Below are 19,702 nucleotides of genomic sequence, written 5' to 3' on the forward strand. Positions count from 1 at the left end.
GCCAGCTGCTTTAACTTAGTTAGCTAACCCAAGCCAACGAACGTTAACCGGACATCTTTTGTGTAGCGTTAGCTTCGTGCTGGCTAGCTTGACAGTAGCTATCTTGTCGATAAGGAAGTTTATCATTACGTTTCTGGACCAAATCCCAACTTCTTAGACTTGGGGGTATGTTCACCATCGCATTAACTATTTTTGCAGTTGTGGTATTCCTCGTGAAGTGAGGTTACGTGAACCAAGTGCTTCAGCCACTTTTAGCCATTTCTGACTAAAGTCGCGTTAGCTAACGTTGTCTTGCTGCAAAGAGAGCTAACAGCTAACCTAGTGTGTGCTGTTATATAACATTAGACCAAAGCTAGTGGACTCAATGCACGTTACACCATATGAGGAAATTAAATGGCTTTTACTCGTAAAAATACAAGTGCAAAGTGGTTATCGAGGTATAGTTAATTTGAGTATAACTATGAGTGGGTACATATAGCTAACTAGCTAAACAGGATGTCGTGTGTGTGTGTGTAAAGCGACTATAGCGTCGTCCATTGTCCACTCACTCTCTCACGGCTAGCACTGACATTGTTATCATCGCGCTAAACCTGCTCCATGCCCCTGATTTACGGTATGAGAACAGTTAGACCTATGCATGTTACTATGTTACAGTTAAAATATTGATAATATTCATTCGTTATTTGTTCAGCCATCACAGGCTAACGTTATTCCTGCTCCACACGGCCATTGCCCAGCTGTTGAGCCTGAACGAGTGCTATCACTGCATTAACACTAACGTTACTTACCTTATCTTTCGTCAAGTCAACCTGTTATGTCTAGCCTTCAATCTCGGTCTCAAATATGAATTGATACAGCAGTGACACACGTGAGTAGATTCATCATTATGCTCTTTTAACTTTGTTGTTAGCGCAACACCGGCTGACAGACAGCTGGAGAAGCTGATGCTCAGCAGACTACAAAGTAGCTGGAAACCAATTGACTCTGTGGGGAGGATGTCTTCACCAGTATACTACAACCAAGACAGTATTACTCGCTTCAAGAAAAGAAAAGCTCGCTTCTCTTTCAGTGAAGTCCACATACTGTTGGATGAAGTGAGGAAGCATCGGACGGTTGTTGTGGGTATGTGATTTTAAGTGCTGATCCCATCAGAGTGAAGATGATTGCACTTTAGGATTTGTGCCTGGGTACCCAGGAAGTGAGTGATTGCACAGTAGCTAGTTAATCAAAAATATGAAATAAATAAAGCTAGCACAGGAAATAACATTGTTTGGGCATGCATGCACAAGTATATTAGACATTAGTAAACCTGTGAATATTATAAAATGTTGAATGTGGTCTGATCACTGACTAAAGGCATTGAAAAGTAAGTGCTTAAGGACATTTTGTCGTCCCCCCCGAAAAGGCAAATTCAATCGTGGTGTGCAAACAGACGTGAAGAAACGCACGTGGGCAGAGATCACCGCACGTGTCAATGAGATCGGGGAGTGCCAACGGGAGGTCATCGAGGTCATCAAGAAATGGTCTGATCTGAAGTGTGACACCAAGCGGAAAGTGGCTGCCATGCGGTCAGGGACGGTGCCCAACAGGGGCCTCAACTCTCGTCTCTCCCGAGACCTGAATCAGACTGAGAAAATAGTGCTGAAGATTCTGGAGATGAACCAGGAAGACCAGAGCTCGGCTGACTTTGGCCCGCTGGGAGATGATGACTATGTCCCAGATGAGGAAGAAGAAATGGATGAGGAGGATATGATTGGAATGCAGAGTTCTCCTAATGGTGCGTTGGACGTGGCTATGCCCCCAGCAACTTCCTACAGCACAAGTAAGTGTCAAAAATGTCTTAATTCCAGTCTGAACATCAGTGAAGTTCAAATTTCTACATAACACACATTAAATAATAATAAACTAATCATTGTCCCCCTTCTCTGAGTATTTTGTGCAACTATTGGCTCACATTTTGCCCTTTCATGTTTTTGTTTTAAAGAATTTTAAATGCTTTGAATGTTGCAGGGGACACTTCACAATCTGCCTTTGATGTGCAGTACGAGGTACCTGCAACAGAAGGTGAGTTTTCAAGATTAAGAAGAATTTTCGCAACATGTTTGAGTCATAAGAAAACACTGATGTGCCTTTTTTTTTTCTTTGACTCAAGATGCTGAAGCCGCATTCGGAGACTCGGACGATGACCAAAGGGATGACGCACCTCCTTCCACCCAGACTGCAAAACCAACAGAGGATCACCAAGGAAACAACGGCATCCAGAAACCAGGACAGCCACAGACGTCCTCCGCGCCGTCGACAGCCGCGCTTCCAGCCGCGCTTCCAGCGCCGGGTCAGCCCTCGCAGAGCACTAGGGACAGCATTCTACACAGTGCATCACTGAGCCTTCAAGAACAGCACGCCACCAACATCCTGTTGGAGACGGTTTCGCGCTCCCTAGAGCTTCTGTCTGAGTCGGTGCAGCAGCTGGCGGAGACCCAGCAGGAGTTTGTGCGTGAGTCGCTGCAGCTCCAGCGGGAGACGGTGCAGGTTCTCAGAGACTTCACGGGCGGAGCCATCGCACTCATGCACGACAAACTGAACGGGCGGCCGGCGTTATAGCGTCAGACGGAGATGCCCAGTTGTACCACTGACTGCATACATGGCCTTCAGGTGCAGGAACCTTTAACTTCCGTCGGACTCCACTGCTGGTTACTGTACTTTTTGATAGGAACCAACAGATTTTCTGTTGTTATATTTTAAAACTGTATTCGTAGAAACGTTGTATCGATGGATTTACTGTCTGTGAGGTTACAGGAAAATGGGTTGAGAAAGTTATGTTAGCTATGAGGAAAGAACATGTGGAGGTTTTGCTGTTTTTTGCTACTGAAAGTGAGTCTCCTACCACTTACAATGAAAAGTTTTTTTTTTTCTTTTTAATTAAGCATACACCACATTTATAGCCTTTCCATTCGTTTAACGTTGACATGCAAAGACTGGACCTTTGATTTTGAAAAAGGCTGGTTAAATCCGTTGGTCTGTCTGGTATGAGTTGTAGTTGCATCAGTGTCTGGAGATTATCACATGTACTGTAATGGTGAGTGGATTTCTGCACCTGGCCATTATATGGTCTATTGGTCTGAAAGCTAAACAAGGTACCGTACTTTCCGGACTATAAGCCTCTACTTTTTACCCCACGCTTTGGTGCGTCGGCTTATAGTCCGGTGCGCTTTATATATGGATTTTTCCTTCGCTTTTCTCCGCCACAACAACCGCAACTTCCGGTTCCGGTCTAACACAACATTTATTAGCTCCCGACACAGAACAGTTGCTACCAGCAACCCCTCTGCTACCAGCTGTTACTGACAGGGTCGCTACAATATGGATGAAGTACCTTTGACCTACCTCTCACTAGGACTGTTAACAAAAAAGGTTGAACGGCAAGATGCTTTTAACAGTACATGTCCGACTCGCTAGCTTCTAAGCTAATTTTAACATTACGGCCAATGGGGAAATGCTAACCGCGATTAGCATTAGCGAATATATAATATATCTTTGTACATCTTTTCCTGCAGACATACTTGCATTACAGACTAAGGTCTCTCACGGCTACCAAACGAAAAGCAATGAGGCAATAACTGTTGTTGCTCATAGCTCTGAATAGCTGTTGTGCTAGCAGCAACTGGCCAAGCCAGTTAGCCGTAAATGTTTTTTCCAGTTCTACAAAACTTGTTCTACAAAAGTTGTTCAAGAGTTTTTTTGTGTGCGTGTTTTTGAGTGAGAGAAATAAATGTTTTGTAGAACAAGTTTTGTAGAACTGTAAACAAAACAAAAACAGTCTGCATTTGGGTCCTTGAACACATCATGAACCGGGGCAAATCCGCCATTGAGCTTGTGTTGTCCTCCTCATTGCGCTCTCCCCTTAATCTCATAGTATCCCAGCCTTTCAGAACCCGTTGGTGATGATGGATTCTTTCACACTGTTCCGGGCTGTTAGGATCCACTGGCAGACTTGAGAAAAAGCTGATCTTCTCTGCTCATAGCTCTGAATAGCATTTACGGCTATTATATATTCGCTAATGCTAATCGCGGTTAGCATTTCCCCATTGGCCGTAATGTTAAAATTAGCTTAGAAGCTAGCGACATGTTATGATGTTCATAGAAGACAACTTTAGTACTGTTGAAAGCATCTTGCTGTTCAACGGGGACACCTGCGGCTTATAGACCAGTGCGGCTTATCTGTGTACAAATTCTTTTTTTCTTTTAAAAATCTGCTGGTGCGGCCTATATACCGGTGCGCTTTATAGTCCGGAAAGTACGGTAATATGATATTTTTTTTAAATACCTGTAACTGAATAAGTTGTGTTTTTTTACATTGCAAACATGAACACTTGAATATGAACGTTTCAATAATTTCTTTTGAATATGAAATAAACCCCTCATGTATTTCAACAGAACAGATGTAACTTTACTAGCTGTGATTCTGCAAAGTGCTCTCGTGGACACTCAGAAATCCAGTGATCAGAATGTGCAAGTCCATATGGATCTTTCTCATCTCGTGAAAATATGAAGTGCTTCATACTCGGATTATGCAAATAGACTGTTAGAAACCCAAAAGCAGCAGTAATGGTTTAAAAGAGTGTTTTCCCGTTGTCAACAAATCCAACAATGAATTGATCCTAACGAGTGTTACCTGTGTATCCAGATGTTGATGTTTGAGTAACCTACAGTGCCCAGCTGATTTAGGAAATGACTAACCTTTTTTCAAATGAAAATATATGTGTGTGTGTAATCCATTTTAAAGATGTATATCTGAAGTAGGAGGATATTTACAATCTGAACAAAGTAGAATGACACTAGACCAGAGATGGTAGACCTGTCCTTTGAGTCTTTCGGGAAGTGTGAAGTATGAATCTTTGGTTGTCCTTTACTCAAACACATCTCGACACCGACGTCTGATGGAGACAAAGGTTCAACAGCCACAGACATCAGAGAGTTTTGCAGCTTCATATAAATTGCAGTAGGGGCTCTGCAGCACGGTGTCTGGAGAGGCCAGACTGCTGAGCAGACACGAGATGAAGCCACGTCCAGAGACTGCTCTTCTCAACAATGGACAGTGTGCTCGGCTATATACAATTGAAATATTCTTTTAAGGACGGTGAGGAATATGTTTACAACTCAAACTACAATCACAATATATGGGTCATGTGGTCACGATTCATTTGTATTAATATCACAAGACATTCACAAGATCAAGTTACAAATTGTTGAATCTGCTTGTTAGCATATGAGTGGGGATGTTGCCCCATCAGTGAAAGTCAGCTGTATTGTGACCTGTAGTGTAAAATATTCCCTTACAATCCAACATCTCTTCCTGGTTATTCAGTGGGTGCTCCACCAAACTGCTGGAGAGAATGAGAAGGACACTGGATGCCTTCTTGAGGAGGATTTGCAACAAGGTGCATCACTAAATTTGCAGCCAATAGTGAGTTCTAGTTCTATTGTCGGGCCTGGCCATGTGTTTCCTGTTGACTCAACAATACAAGTAAGCAGCATTATTTCTTTTGGGTTTATTGCACTGCCTGTTGAGTCTTTAGCATGCTGATTGGATTTCAATCCAACTGTTGTAGTTCCAGATTGAAGTGCTCCATTCGTATAGTCGCATGGCTTTAGACACGCAGAGTCAGAACCATTACCGTCACAGATGGGGAGTTTCTTTTTTAGCTCCATTTATGTTGGTATAGCTTTGTTGCCTAACACTCCCTGGGCAATTGGATAATCTCGAAAGCAATGTCACAGTATTTAATCAGCGTAGAATGATACTGTCAAATTCAAGTCGATATGAAATGCATAACAACAAACATTGAAATCAATACTTTTCCTTACATGCTTATAATTTACAAATGTATGTGAATAAAACCAGACTTTTCTTTCCATTGACAAAGTTTGTTCAGGCCTAGCTGAAGTTTGAAGTTAACATTTGAACGTTTCCACCTTTTACCATAAAGATGCGTCTGTAAGGATGTTATAGGATTAGATTTTAGGATGGGGGGGGGGGGGGTTGCCTGATTTGCAGAAGTCCATTCTTAATTCCTCATGAAAAACACTGTCACGAGCGCACGCAAGCACACACACGCATGAAGAGGGAGAGTTAATTCACATTGCATTGTTCCCCTGCTGCAGCCCCTTCTGCTCTCAGTTGGCTAAACAGCTGCCAGGGGCCGGTCCTGCGTGCCGCAGCAGGGAGGGAGGAGGGCGGAATGCAGCAGTCCGCTGGGGGCTTCCCTCCATATAGCTGGAAGGCAGGGGGCAGCATTAGTGTCTGGCTTGTGGGGGGGGGGGGGGTCCTGAATAGGCAGCTGTATTCACATTGTGCTCTGGTCTTTTACCTTCAGTTCTTTACGGAGCCCTTAAACCTGAGAAGCCTCTTTGAAAGGGCATTATTCACTTTGAGTACAATCAAACTGTATTCTGCCTCGTCTCCTTTCTTTAGAATAAAATACGCTCTATGTTACTTGGAAAGTGAATATTTACACTAAACCTGTACCTGATTCAATTCAAATATTGAATTCCTGTATCGACTGCTCTGTACTATTATTCAACAGGCATCATTCATGTGGTTGAATCTCATGCTGCATCAGCAGAAACACATGTTAGGGATCAAAAATAGGTACATACTATACTATATAAGGTATATACTATATAATATATACAGTTCATTTAAACTACATATTAACAAATTGCATATAAAAGAGGAGTTTGACTGGACAGATATTGTCCAGTAATGTCAGTATAGAGCCATTATATAGAGCCACATTTACTCACGTTTCTACAGAGTTGGTGGACATCTGGCCAAAAGAGGCATGGACTTAGAGAGGCACAATGTAAAGGGAAAAATAAAATCTATCCATCGATCTGTCCCTCTGCCAGTCTATATGTAGGGTTCCTCCCCCTTTCTATTGCCCCAGTTGACCCCGGTGCCCTTTTCCTTTTCTCCAGTTCCCCCCCCCCCCCCCCCCCCACCTGTTTTCATTCCCTCGTTCCTCCCAGCTCCCTCTTTCATCTGCCATCTGCCACCGGAGGACCGAAGGTAGGAAGGATTGGAGGAAAGGCAGCTCCGTCGCTCGGTCTGGGCAGCATTAAATAATTGTCGTGCCTCCTTTTGTGCCCCGACAAAAGGCTAATCACATCTGCTGCTCAGCCAAACAGTTGGGTTTTATTTACCTCATCAGATCTGTTGACTTGGGGGGGGGGGGGGGGGGGGGGGGGGTTGACGTGATAGTGACTCACAGAGACAGATTTGTTTGGTCCATACATTGAGGCAATAATATGATTGTGTATTAGAAAACTGTCATACAAGATGTTTGTCAATGTACCTTTTGGTAACACCCATGTCTATAATGCATTATAAACATATTTATAAACTGTAATAATCTGGTTATAGCACTGCAACACATTGTTATAAGAACCAAGGCAAATGGCATAATGTTTTATAACAATAATGATAACACATAAGGCATTTTTAAAGAGATTTTAAAGTTTTCTCCTACGATATAAAACACGTCAGGTGAATTTTTTAACTTTTTCCTGTTTTAAAGAGGAGAACCAGTGTGATGTCATCATTCTGGTTTCCCTAACATACATCATGCCTGCAGGGCTTTAATCAACAGTTACTCTAAGTGCTCATTGTTTGCTTTACGTAAAGTAAAAAACAATAAAAATCTATGCAAGAACAACACACAAAACAACTTGTATCCTTCATGACCACAATGAGCAACTTATGATCACATTATCATGAATTATACATTATAAAAAAGATCATTTTGATCATGTATTGTCGGGGCGACTGTGGCTCAGTGGTAGCAGCGTCGCCCTCCAGTCAGATGACTCGGGGTTCGATCCCTGGCTCTGCTCGTCCATGTCAAGACACTTACACCCAAATTGCTCCCGCAGGCGGTTCCTGCGGAGTGTGTTGTAATGTTAGTTCGTCCTGATGGGCACGTAGCCCCTGCCATCAGGGTGTGAATAGGTGAATGATGACATGTAGTGTTAAAGCACTTTAAGTGGTCGGAAGACTAGAAAAGCGCAATACAAGTAGTTCATTTACCATTATAATATATTACAACTATGGGAATTAGAATACACTAGAATCCTTGCAAAAAATGTCAGTGACGGCCCAGAAATATTATAATACTTGACCTTCGACATAATTATAAAAGGCTCTATAATGTGGTACTCTTTACGATATTCAGAGCATTAATCTATTGTCTTTGTAAAGAGATAGTGCAGTAATGTCGACCTGAGCAGAGAATGAAGTCTGCATATGTTTTGTAACCTGAGCTTCTCTGTGGCTTGGTGGACATAGCCGGGCCGGCCGTACGTGCATTTTAGTGCATGTGAGCGTACCCTGCTGGCTAGATCATGGCCAACACTGCACTCATACAGAGGTTACAGCTGATAATGGCGTCCCGACCGACGCCCTCCGGTTTCCCCTCATGTAAACACTGTCAGCTCTGTCAGCACTGTTGCCGTAGATTGCACTGTTAGCACCGTGAGCTGCGTGCCACTAGCTAAGCCGTCGCAATGTTGAGAGCAGGTGAGAAGCAATAGAAATGCTCCCAATCTGGTGTACAGCACCTTTAAGGGCTCAGAAAGAAACAGGACCATCAAGCCCAAAAAATGTAGACAATGAGACAATTCACAGTAGCACATTATCAGTTTACCCTGGGATGATGAATGTGGTCGCAACAGTGTGGAGCTTGCAAGCTGTTCATGCATAATGGGCAAGAAAACAGGAATGAGACACCTGAGCCCAACTCTTTGTCTCCAATACCCAACATAGCGACATCATAGATCTCATCATGGACAATAGAGAGTCACTACCCTGCAGCAAAGGAGCAAAGGAGAGAAGAAGAGGCACCGATTCGAAGTTTATGGAATAGTGATAATGATGGAGTTCAAGTTGATGGGCAAAGGTGATGATAATTTAATGTGGTATTTCAATGGCAGAATGTCAAGCTAGTCTAAAGCAGACAGTGTTCTCATGGTGCCTGGTTTGTTTTGTATAATGTATTTTAATGGTCTAAATGTATTTCTACTTTTTAAAGTCTCTCTGTAAAGCACTTTGGACAACATTTGGGTTATTTCTCTAAATGCTCCCTGTGAATGAAGGTGTTGTAGGTGTATGAGGGCTAAAGGAAAAGTAGATTGACTAAGTAGCCATCGATGGCCCAAGGGAACAACAACGGCCTAAAATGTTTCCCAACACAAAGGAAGTGTCAAGAGATACAGTACAATATTTCTGTCCAGCCAGTGATTTGCCGAATAATGCTCCTACAGAAGCCTCACGCCCCTCTGACTCATCCATAAATTAGCACAATGGGGGATGTGGCATGTTTAGGTACCCAACAACACTTCAGCATCCAGCATCTTAATGAGATCAGACAATCAGCCCAATGACATGCATATATTTTAGACTATGTACGCACACCTCCTATTGTCCCACAGTCAGACAGCAGGCTGGGGCTGCAGAAGTGTCCACAACAGGTCGACTTCTCCCCCGAGAGCCTGTGGGGGTCAGATTTGCAGCAGCCCACCCTCTCTCTCTCTCCTCAAGTGTCCTGGGGGAGAAGGATCTCCAAGCTGCTGTGGGCTGTAGATGAGGCAGATGCCGGCCACTCAAACTGGTGGGAGGTCGGCCTGGGAGGAGGGGGTGGGCGGGAGGAGGACATGACTCCTCTTTGGTTCCCATGCCCTGTGGCACACTCGTGTCACACTCCTGCAAGTAATACAGATGACAACAGAGCGGAGAGCAGGCACACTGTCCATCTGCTCTCCTGACACAAAGACACCGCGTCCTCCTCCGCCGCTGTAGATGGACATACGTTTCAAATCAGCGTTTCTGTCCCTCGTGAACAAATACAAGCTAATGTTTGGGTTGTGAGATGTAAGGGATGTGGTATGATGTGGTATGATGGATAGGAAGATGTGCTACGCACACACACACTCACACACACACACACACACACACACACACCAGCGTTCATAGACACAAGTGTCAAAAAAAGTGTTTGCCATAGATGAAATTTTTTTTAATTATGACATTTGGAAGCTGTAGCTGTATGTTTTTTGCTTAAATAATGTGATTTATTGTTCATGTAGAGCAGGGGAGGGGCTTTTTTCTCTTCACATCCTTCCATTCGTCCTTTGTAAGAATTGTTTTAAAGAAATTAGATTTTATTTGGAATCCAGGGTAAAATATCTCAATCCTCAAGACCAAGAGCAGCCACAGAGGTGGTGCCATATGTGCTTCTCTTCTTCACTGGCTGCAACAACCATCTATTTACCAGTTTTCCTCTGAGATCATACAGTGTGTGCTATTTTAAATATTAGGGGGGAGGGAGAGCTTCTTTTTAGCCATGTTGGGATCTAGAGGAGCGTGTTTGGGTTATCAGCATTTAAGAAACGGAGTTCTTGACATCAATATAATTATTGATGTATGTAACAATTATTAATGATTATTAATAACAACGGGGCACCACCCTGTGAACAGGGACCAATAACCAAACGATAAAACTAAGTCTCATAATTAGTAGTCACTCATAATGTCAATAGTCTGCGTATGACTATACATTCAGTGACAGTGAAGGTTTTTAAGTTCGAGCACAGGCTACTACATACAGTCTTATCAAATACATATGCACAAGTAATCACAGACGACTGCTCCTGAAAGTATAACAGAGTTTATTAAATCAAAATAATAAATGATCAGATCAATTAATATTACAACCAACAACACTATCATACAATTTTATATGCCTAATACCTAAAGTCAAATGAATAAAAGGGGATAATGTATATAGGTGTGGATGTATGTATGTAAGTATGTATGTGTGTGTGTGTGTGTGTGTGTGTGTGTGTGTGTGTGTGTGTGTGTGTGTGTGTGTGTGTGTGTGTGTGTGTGTGTGTGTGTGTGTGTGTGTGTGTGTGTGTGTGTGTCTGTGTGAGTGAGGATCTATGTGTGAAACGAGGGGGTGTAACCTATTCCATCAGTGATGAAAAAAGGAGGGGGCCCATTTAGAACTACAGCTTAGAACTACAAACCAAGATGGCGGACACGAGTGACCTAGACAAAATGGCGGAGAGGGGCTGCATGTAATCACGTGTGTCGGGACAATAGAGGGCGAGAGGTTCTATGTGTATGTAAGCTAAGAGAGAGAGAGGAATCAACTCTGCTGCGATGTGGTAATGAGGATGAGAACGCTGGTCTTATCCTACACAAGTCTGCCGCTGTCGTTGTGAACTGCCGGACGGGGTCCGTTTTCCGTGATGGGAATCGGTTCGTTCCTCGAGGGGTGGGGGCTGCTTATCGCCGCGGCGTTTGCTGCAGAGAGGAGGCCTGTGGTTCAACGTTTGCTGAGGCACGTTGTCGATTCGTACCTCCTGGTAATCATCGGTGAGGAAGAGGGTTAGTCGTCCTTCTGCCGGCTGTGTGCACAAAAAGGAGTGGAGAAACGGGATAGAAGCTATCCGTCCTCGCACTCGCATCCAGAACTCAAAATAAAACACAGTCTGTTTTCGACCAGCGAATGTAACATGTGACCTGACAGGATTTGATGAGGCCGCGCTCCTCGTGGCCTTCTGTTGCCAGCGTGATGCTGGAGGAAGAGGCTGATGGATCTTCTTGTCCCGGGACGAAGTCCAGAGGGAAGAGGAAGAATCTAGCTGTGTTAGCGCTTATAAACCAGGTCTCACAAACAGCGGGGGCACTTTCTTGGCCAATGAAGGGTCAGCATCAGGTTTTGGCCGGAGCTGGGGGTGTGGTCATCTTGGGTGGAGTTTCGCTCTGATCCCAGGTCAGGCGTTGTTGAGGGAAGACACATGTGAGGGACTCAGCCAGCCAGGAGGTGGCGCCAGATCCCAACAGCTACAACTTTTGTCCCATCTTTGTGAGAACGATTAGGCCTCAAGTATAAAACTGAAACTCAACCCAACTCAACTGTGATGAATCTGACATGATCATCATCGGTCCCAAATCCCTCACTAAAACCAGTCTTCTGCTTCACCATCGACAACTCCACTCTGTCTCCCTCCCCACACATCCGCAACCTCGGAGTCATGTTTGACAGCAACCTCTCCTTTGAACCCCACGTCAAACAAATCACCAGAACTGCCTTTTTCCACTTAAAAAACATCGCCCGTCTCCGCCCATCACTCTCCTCATCTGCTGCTGAAACTCTGATCCACGCCTTCATCACCTCCAGAATTGACTACTGCAACAGCATTCTTTACGGCACATCATCCAAAATCCTAAATAAACTCCAGTACATCCAGAACTCTGCTGCTCACCTGCTCATCACACCTGTTCTCCAGAACCTCCACTGGCTCCCCGTCCCTCAACGGATCCAATACAAAGTCCTTCTCCTCACTCACAAAGCCCTCCACAATCAGGCCCCCTCCTACCTCACCGACCTGCTCCACCACCACACTCCATCCCGCCGGCTCCTCTGATGCCAACCTCCTGTCCCTTCCACTCAGGACCAAGCACCGGACATGGGGCGACAGAGCCTTCTCCATATCTGCCCTTTCCTCTGGAACTCTCTCCCCAAACACATCCGAGACTGCACTGACCTTTCCACGTTCAAATCACAAATCAAAACTTACAGAACGGCTTTTAATGTGTGACGAATGTGTGTTCTAGTTTTTAGTGTTCAGCCTTTTTATGATGATTTTAATGCTGATACATCAAACTAACGCAGTCAGCAGAGCACATTTAAAAAAGTAGGAGTTGGAAATACACTGTCAATTGTAAAAATTGTAATTACAGTCATTTTTATCCCCCCCCCCACCCTCACACACACACACACACACACACACACACACACACACCTACTATCACCATACACAGACACGCAACGTTTGCACAGTGCGGGATTAATAAACAGGGCAGATGCCACGTTGAAATCTTTGACTTTTGTTCTAATGTTTTGTCCACTGTCTGAACTCGCTTTTTTATATCAATAAAGTGATTGTTTATGTGAAGATGGATCACATCGATATGCCAATGAACGTCACTGTTGGGATACAGAAGTAGTTCAACTCACCTGCATGCAACGACCAAAACAACCAAAAACAAATCTACTTTTTTTTAAAGCCTTTAACATCCATCCTGTTTTTAACTGAGTCATGCAGGTTTCTGAGTGCAGGACGTTGGTTCTGTTCTTTGTGTGCATAACACAAAGTTTAGGTGTGTGCAGCCTCTAACCACGTCATTGCCAGCGACAGGTGCTGGAACCGACAGAGTCCTTCCTAAAATCAATACGGGGTTAGTGTGCACGCGCGCCACCGTGTGTGTGTGTGTGTGAGGGGGTGGGGGGACGCTTTGGGAAGACAATAGCCGGGTTCTGAGCCCCCACACGGTCGAGCATGTGCCGTTGATTACCATACAGCTGTTCGCATGAGCTCCAGACAAAAGCAACATGATAGTGCCCCCACCCCCCTTACTTACACACACACACACACACACGCTCACACACACACACACACGCTCACACACACACACACACACACACATGCTCACACACACACACACACGCTCACACACACACACACGCTCACACACACACACACACACACTCACACACACACACACACACACGCACACACACACACACACACACGCACACACACACACACACACACGCTCACACACACACACACACACACACATGCTCACACACACACACACACGCTCACACACACACACACTCACACACACACACACACACACACACACACGCACACTCACACACATACACACACGCTCACACACACACACACACACACACACACACACACACACACACACACACACACACACACACACACACACACACACACACACACACACACACACACCCCTTCCTTTCCTCATCCCCGCACCCTCCTCCAGACGCAGGCGCGCGACAGAAGAGGCCTACGCACACAATAAGTCCTTATCCGGGGCCCTGCCCACTCTTTGTCAACCCCACACGCGCCAGAGCAATTACAATGTTGGATGTAAAGAAATAAGAATATACGCCATTCTTCACCGCTTCCTTCTGATCTTTGTTTAGTGTGAAGCTCCAAAAAGAAAACACATTTTCAAACAATGATCGATACATTGGTGTTAAAGTTAACTGCTGATGTTTGATGAAATGTAGGAGGTCTTCATTAGATCCATTGTTTGACAAAGTCCCCCAAATCTGAATGAAAGTATGTTGACTTGGATGACGTGTGTTTGGTATTGGGTCTATAGTCCTCATTCATTTATGAAACAAATATATGAAATGTTCTTCATCACTAAAAGTTGCGTAGTTTGCGGGTTTTCAGACATTTTAGTTGAACCAACGTTTTAATGGCGTCTCACTTCCATCCCCCACATTATCTCACACTCCTCATGCGGTAGGATTCATGCAGTAATGTTACACATATCTGCCCCGCGCCAGCTTCTTATGCATATTCCTATAAAGGACCCCGTCCAGGTGTTATGTGGGTCGTCTAAATCCCCAGCCGATACTCCCACCGCCCGTGTCCCTCGAGGTCTGCTCCGGCTCCGCCTCTTTGCCCGTGACGCGCAGCACCAGAAGATATAAAAACCAGTCAGCGCCTTTTACGCACCAGAACCAAAACCAAAACAAGAGGAGTGCGTAAAAACAGGACGCAGGAGGAGACTATAATCAGGAGACACGGATTTAAGAGAAACCGACGGGATCGCAGAGTTCAAAGTGATGACAGCTTTTTGAGTTTTGCTTTGACATATTTTGAGGAATATTATTGCACAAGACGAATGCGGACATCTACTTAGAAGTGAAAAGCAGAACTCTGAGAGGAAATGGCACATCTACACCTGAGATACCTCCTGGCGCTGGCTTTAGTGCAAGTGGTAAGTTGTCTTCTGTTCGTGGATAAACAAAATGACTCACTCAAAATGTCTTTTACGCGCGTGTGTGTCTGATATGTCGGTTTTTTTCTTGCCAATGCAGGTTTTGTCCTCCGGTGTGTTTGAGCTTAAAATCAACTCGTTCCACACGGCGCAGCGCATCTGCAGGAGACACCGGGACTGTCACATATTTTTCAGGATTTGCCTAAAACACCCAGAGGACGTGATCTCCGCGGAGCCGCCGTGCACCTTCGGCACCGGACACACCAACGTCATTAGGGCCGATCACACCTCCATCTCCAGCAGCGCTCCCATCAGGGTGCCCTTCCACTTCAAGTGGCCGGTAAATAGAACATCACAAAGATCTACTAATTGCATATGTTCATATATTATACATATATATATATATATATATATATATATATATATATATATATATATATATATAGATATATATATATATCGATATAGATATATATAGATATATATATATATATATATATATATATATATATATATATATATATATATAGATATATATATATATATAGATATATATATATATCGATATAGATATATATAGAGATATATATCTATATATATCTATATATATATAGATATAGATATATATATAGATATATATATATATATATATATATATATATATATATATATATATATATATATATCTATATATATATATATATATATATATATCTCTATATATATCTATATATATATCTATATCTATATATATATATATATATATATATATATAGATATATAGATATATCTATATATATATATATATATATATATATATATATATATATATATAGATATAGATATATATATAGATATATATATATATATATATATATATATATATATATATAGATATATAGATATATATAGATATATATATATATATATGAGATATTAAACGCGTTTTTGTTCCTCTGTTTTAGGGAACATTTTCGTTGATCATTGAAGCCTGGAACGCAGAATCTCCGACTGAATACACAGGTACGGGTTACTTATTCACTGGAACTTTAAACAGAGATTCATCACACGCGCTGTTGTGTCGTCTTTCCATCCGAGCATCATCGCAGCATTTGTTTTAAAGATGTCCCATCCCTCTCCGCAGACAACCAAAACAACCTCGTGAGCCGCCTGGCGACTAGGAGGAGGCTGGCAATCGGCGAGGACTGGTCCCAGGACGTGCACTTCGGCGAGCAGAGCGAGCTGCGCTACTCCTACCACGTCTTCTGCGACGAGTACTACTTCGGGGACGGCTGCGCCGAGTACTGCCGGCCGAGGGACGACACGCTGGGCCACTACACCTGCGACGAGGAGGGCAACCGCATCTGCCTGGAGGGCTGGAAGGGGAACTATTGCTCTGAGTGTAAGTGTATGCTCATAAGTGCCCAAGAGCCCTCGAGCAAGGCACTTGGGTGGGAACACTATTCAACCTCACATTCCCTAAAATACATTGATTTTAATCTGTTAGTCTTTTTTGATATCACAAAAATCACATTTCTTTAGCGAATAGCCTAAGTCATTTATAATTGGGACAAAAGCCGAGTTAGATCTTTGTTTAAATAGCACCTTTAAAAACAAAGTTACAAACTATTTTACACAAATTTAAACTAAATGTAAAGACTTTAGCTCTGCAATTAGCTATAATAAGGCAAATAAAAGTACAAATTGGGGTAAAATGTCAGGATAAAAGCAGTAGAATAAACTCATTCAGCAAACAGCATTCTTCTGAAAACAGTTTACTCAAATGGAGGAGGGCCTCACACGAGTGTCCAATCCGTAACTCTCCAAACACAAACAAAACAAAACACCATATTATCATCTGAGCAAGTGAAGAGATTGAGAGGATTGAGAGTTGAGACAACCAAACGGTTTGTACACAAATCGCTGAAGGACTAAATATTTGCAAGGAAAGACCACCCAAACCTTTACTCCCCCCTCGACTTCAAAAATAAGACTCAAGTTTTGTCAAGGTGGGGATGAAACGTGTTTTCATCATTCTCTTCAGGTTGCTTCTTGATGTCTTACAAAGACAGGAATCTTTTCAGAGGGTTTCCTTTATCTGAAGTCCTGCAGTGTTGTGTGTTACTCTTTTGCAAGACGGTGTGTGGCGTTCCATCTGCCTTTTGTTCTCTGTTACAATGAGAGAAAGAGCCATTGGCCCCCATTACACACACATTTTTCAAGGTGACCTGGTTGTGTTTGTGTGATTGTGCGTGTGTGTAATTGGGAGATAAAAGAAAGTGTTTTTCTCCGGCAGTGTGCCTACCAGCTGCTTGGCTTGATACTTAACAAACAGTGAAGTCTTGAGCAGGGCTGGGGTCAGACAGGGGGCCCTGTACGTGTGTGTGTCTGTGTGTGTGTGTGTGTGTGTGTGTGTGTGTGTGTGTGTGTGTGTGATGTATGAGAAGGCGTGCCCATTGTAATCACACACCCTCCCTTTTCTCTATCTCCAGCCATCTGCTCGGCGGACTGTAGCGAGAAGCACGGCTACTGCGAGGCCCCTGGGGGCTGTACGTGCCGCATGGGCTGGCAGGGCCCCTCCTGCAAGGAGTGCGTCCGCTACCCGGGCTGCCTCCACGGGACGTGCACCCAGCCGTGGCAGTGCAACTGTCAGGAGGGCTGGGGGGGGCTCTTCTGCGACCAGGACCTTAACTACTGCACCAACCACAAGCCCTGCGCCAACGGAGCCACCTGCACCAACACGGGCCAGGGCAGCTACACCTGCACCTGCCGGCCCGGCTATGGAGGCACCAACTGCGAGCTGGAAACCAACGAGTGCGACAGCAACCCCTGCAAGAACGGAGGCAGCTGCAACGTGAGTGTACGATGGGATTAAGTCTGTTCGGTTTAAAGGTGCACTCGTACTAATGTTGCTTTACAGAAACGCAGATAAGATGAGATGAAAGGTGTGGATAACATGCAGGGAAGTTCAAGTGTCACAGCAGTAGAAGTATAACAACAGTAACTTTATGCTGCTGTTACATTATGAACATCTACTGTATAAAAACAAAGAACAAAATGAAAAGAAAAGTGTTTAATACTAAACACACCAGCATAAATAGTATTTTTTATGTATTGAGATAGGTGAGGCGAGGAGGAATTTGCAACAGCAGAATAATATTGCACTTGAGGGAATGCCATCTGATGGTGTCTGCAGACAGCAGAGTCAGCATCTCAAATACAGCTGTTGCACTATAGCAGGGGACCCAAAGTGTGTCTTCTAATGCGAGCACAGTGGTGCAAAAGCTTACATTTTGGCAATGCCTCATAACGCATTCGTTGTTGCTGCTGAAGCTCGATACGTTTCCCTTGATCTCATATTGAATGCATACTAAAAATGACCAGCTGCCCTTCAAAACAAATGGAACACACCCCCAGCACCAGGCTTCCCCCCCTTAACGCGAACGCTTTGCCCTCCCGCCGTCCGCAGGACCTGGAGAACGACTACTCGTGCACCTGCCCGCAGGGCTTCTACGGCAAGAACTGCGAGATCATCGCCATGACGTGCGCCGACGGGCCCTGCTTCAACGGCGGCACCTGTGTGGAGGCGACGACTGGCGGCTACACCTGCCGCTGCCCCCCCAGCTACACCGGCTCCAACTGCGAGAAGAAGCTGGACCGCTGCAGCAACAGGCCCTGTCTGAACGGTGAGTGGCGACCCCTTGTGGCTGAAGTGTAAACTGTCGCTGTCAACACTCCTGCATCAATGCTGCACTAGTTCATGCAGAGACCGTAACACTTCTCTTTTCGTCTGCTGCAGGTGGTGAGTGTCTGGACCTTGGCCAGAGCGTCCTGTGCCGCTGTCAGGCAGGCTTCACTGGTGCCAACTGCCAGGTGAACGTCGATGACTGCGCCTCGACCCCGTGCCAGAACGCCGGCACCTGCCAGGACGGTGTGAACGATTACACCTGCTCATGCACCCTGGGGTACACGGGCAAGAACTGCAGCGTGCGCTCCGACGCCTGTGGCGCCCGTCCGTGCCAGAACGGCGGCACCTGCTTTACCCACTTCACCGGGCCCGTGTGCCAGTGCCCCAAGGGCTTCATGGGTCCGAGTTGTGAGTTCACGCTGCAGCCCAGTTTCAAGCCGGCTTTGCGCCAGACCTCCCAGCCCTCTTCCGCCACCCTCACCGTCTCCTGCGTCCTGGCCGTGCTGGTGCTGGTCCTGGCGGTGGGGATCGTCCTCCTGAGGAGGAGGAGGAGGAGGAGGAGGGGGCTGCAGGGTAGGAAGCAGCTGAGCGACAGCGCGGTGTACAACGACTTGGATACGGTCAACAACCTGGGAGGGAGCGAACGAGAGGCCTTTCTCGGCCCCAACGGCCTGTTCAAGATCAGCAACGGCACGGCTCGCCTCAGCCTCTCCCTCTGCCCAGACGGAAGATCTGGCTACAGGCAGAACACTGTGGACAGCAGCCTGGTCAGAGGCGAGTGCCAGGACTTTATGTGGAGGGACGAGGCCGGCCTGGGCTCCGGTGCAGGGCTGAGATGAAACCCCAGAGAGAAAATGTTCACACCGGGGTAAAGGAATATTAGCACTTGCTCCTCGCTCTTCACGTCCAGTGAAGAAAAGGAGCGAATTCACAAGATGAAAACCACTCTGCTCATGCAGAAGATAATGTACCATTCAAAATGTAAGCGTAAGAAGCTAAATGTTGACAAATGAACCATTCTGATGAAGACGATTTACAAAGATGATTGAAAAAGTATATGGGGCAAAGCTCTTTCATGTTCAACACCCAAAGAAACAAATAATATGATCCAC

The 19,702-nt window shown here is 44.9% G+C and overlaps 2 protein-coding genes across 3 annotated transcripts; both read left to right on the forward strand.

Moving 5' to 3' along the window:
* The first annotated feature begins 102 nt into the window (after window positions 1–102).
* LOC306787773 (uncharacterized protein) lies at window positions 103–4,369 on the forward strand. 2 transcript variants are annotated; one of them, XM_079283038.1, is made up of 5 exons: window positions 103–169; window positions 911–1,122; window positions 1,406–1,822; window positions 2,011–2,064; window positions 2,153–4,369. In XM_079283038.1, the coding sequence occupies exons 2-5, from the start codon at window positions 945–947 to the stop codon at window positions 2,599–2,601; spliced, it is 1,098 nt and encodes a 365-aa protein (XP_079139164.1). In that variant the 5' UTR covers window positions 103–169; window positions 911–944; the 3' UTR covers window positions 2,602–4,369. The 2 variants fall into 2 exon arrangements, with proteins under 2 accessions (XP_079139164.1, XP_079139163.1); XM_079283037.1 differs by having other exon boundaries at window positions 108–165.
* Window positions 4,370–14,851: 10,482 nt separating this feature from the next.
* dlb (deltaB) lies at window positions 14,852–19,429 on the forward strand (the record flags this gene model as incomplete). The annotated part of the gene is made up of 7 exons (XM_079282988.1): window positions 14,852–14,902; window positions 15,003–15,242; window positions 15,868–15,925; window positions 16,047–16,304; window positions 17,395–17,756; window positions 18,372–18,588; window positions 18,702–19,429. 7 exons carry the CDS (start codon window positions 14,852–14,854, stop codon window positions 19,427–19,429), a joined length of 1,914 nt encoding a protein of 637 aa, XP_079139114.1.
* Between the last annotated feature and the right edge of the window lie 273 nt (window positions 19,430–19,702).

The sequence above is a fragment of the Melanostigma gelatinosum genome (assembly GCF_949748355.1).
Source record: "Melanostigma gelatinosum genome assembly, chromosome: 14".
In the NCBI taxonomy this organism is placed as follows: Eukaryota; Metazoa; Chordata; class Actinopteri; order Perciformes; family Zoarcidae; genus Melanostigma; species Melanostigma gelatinosum.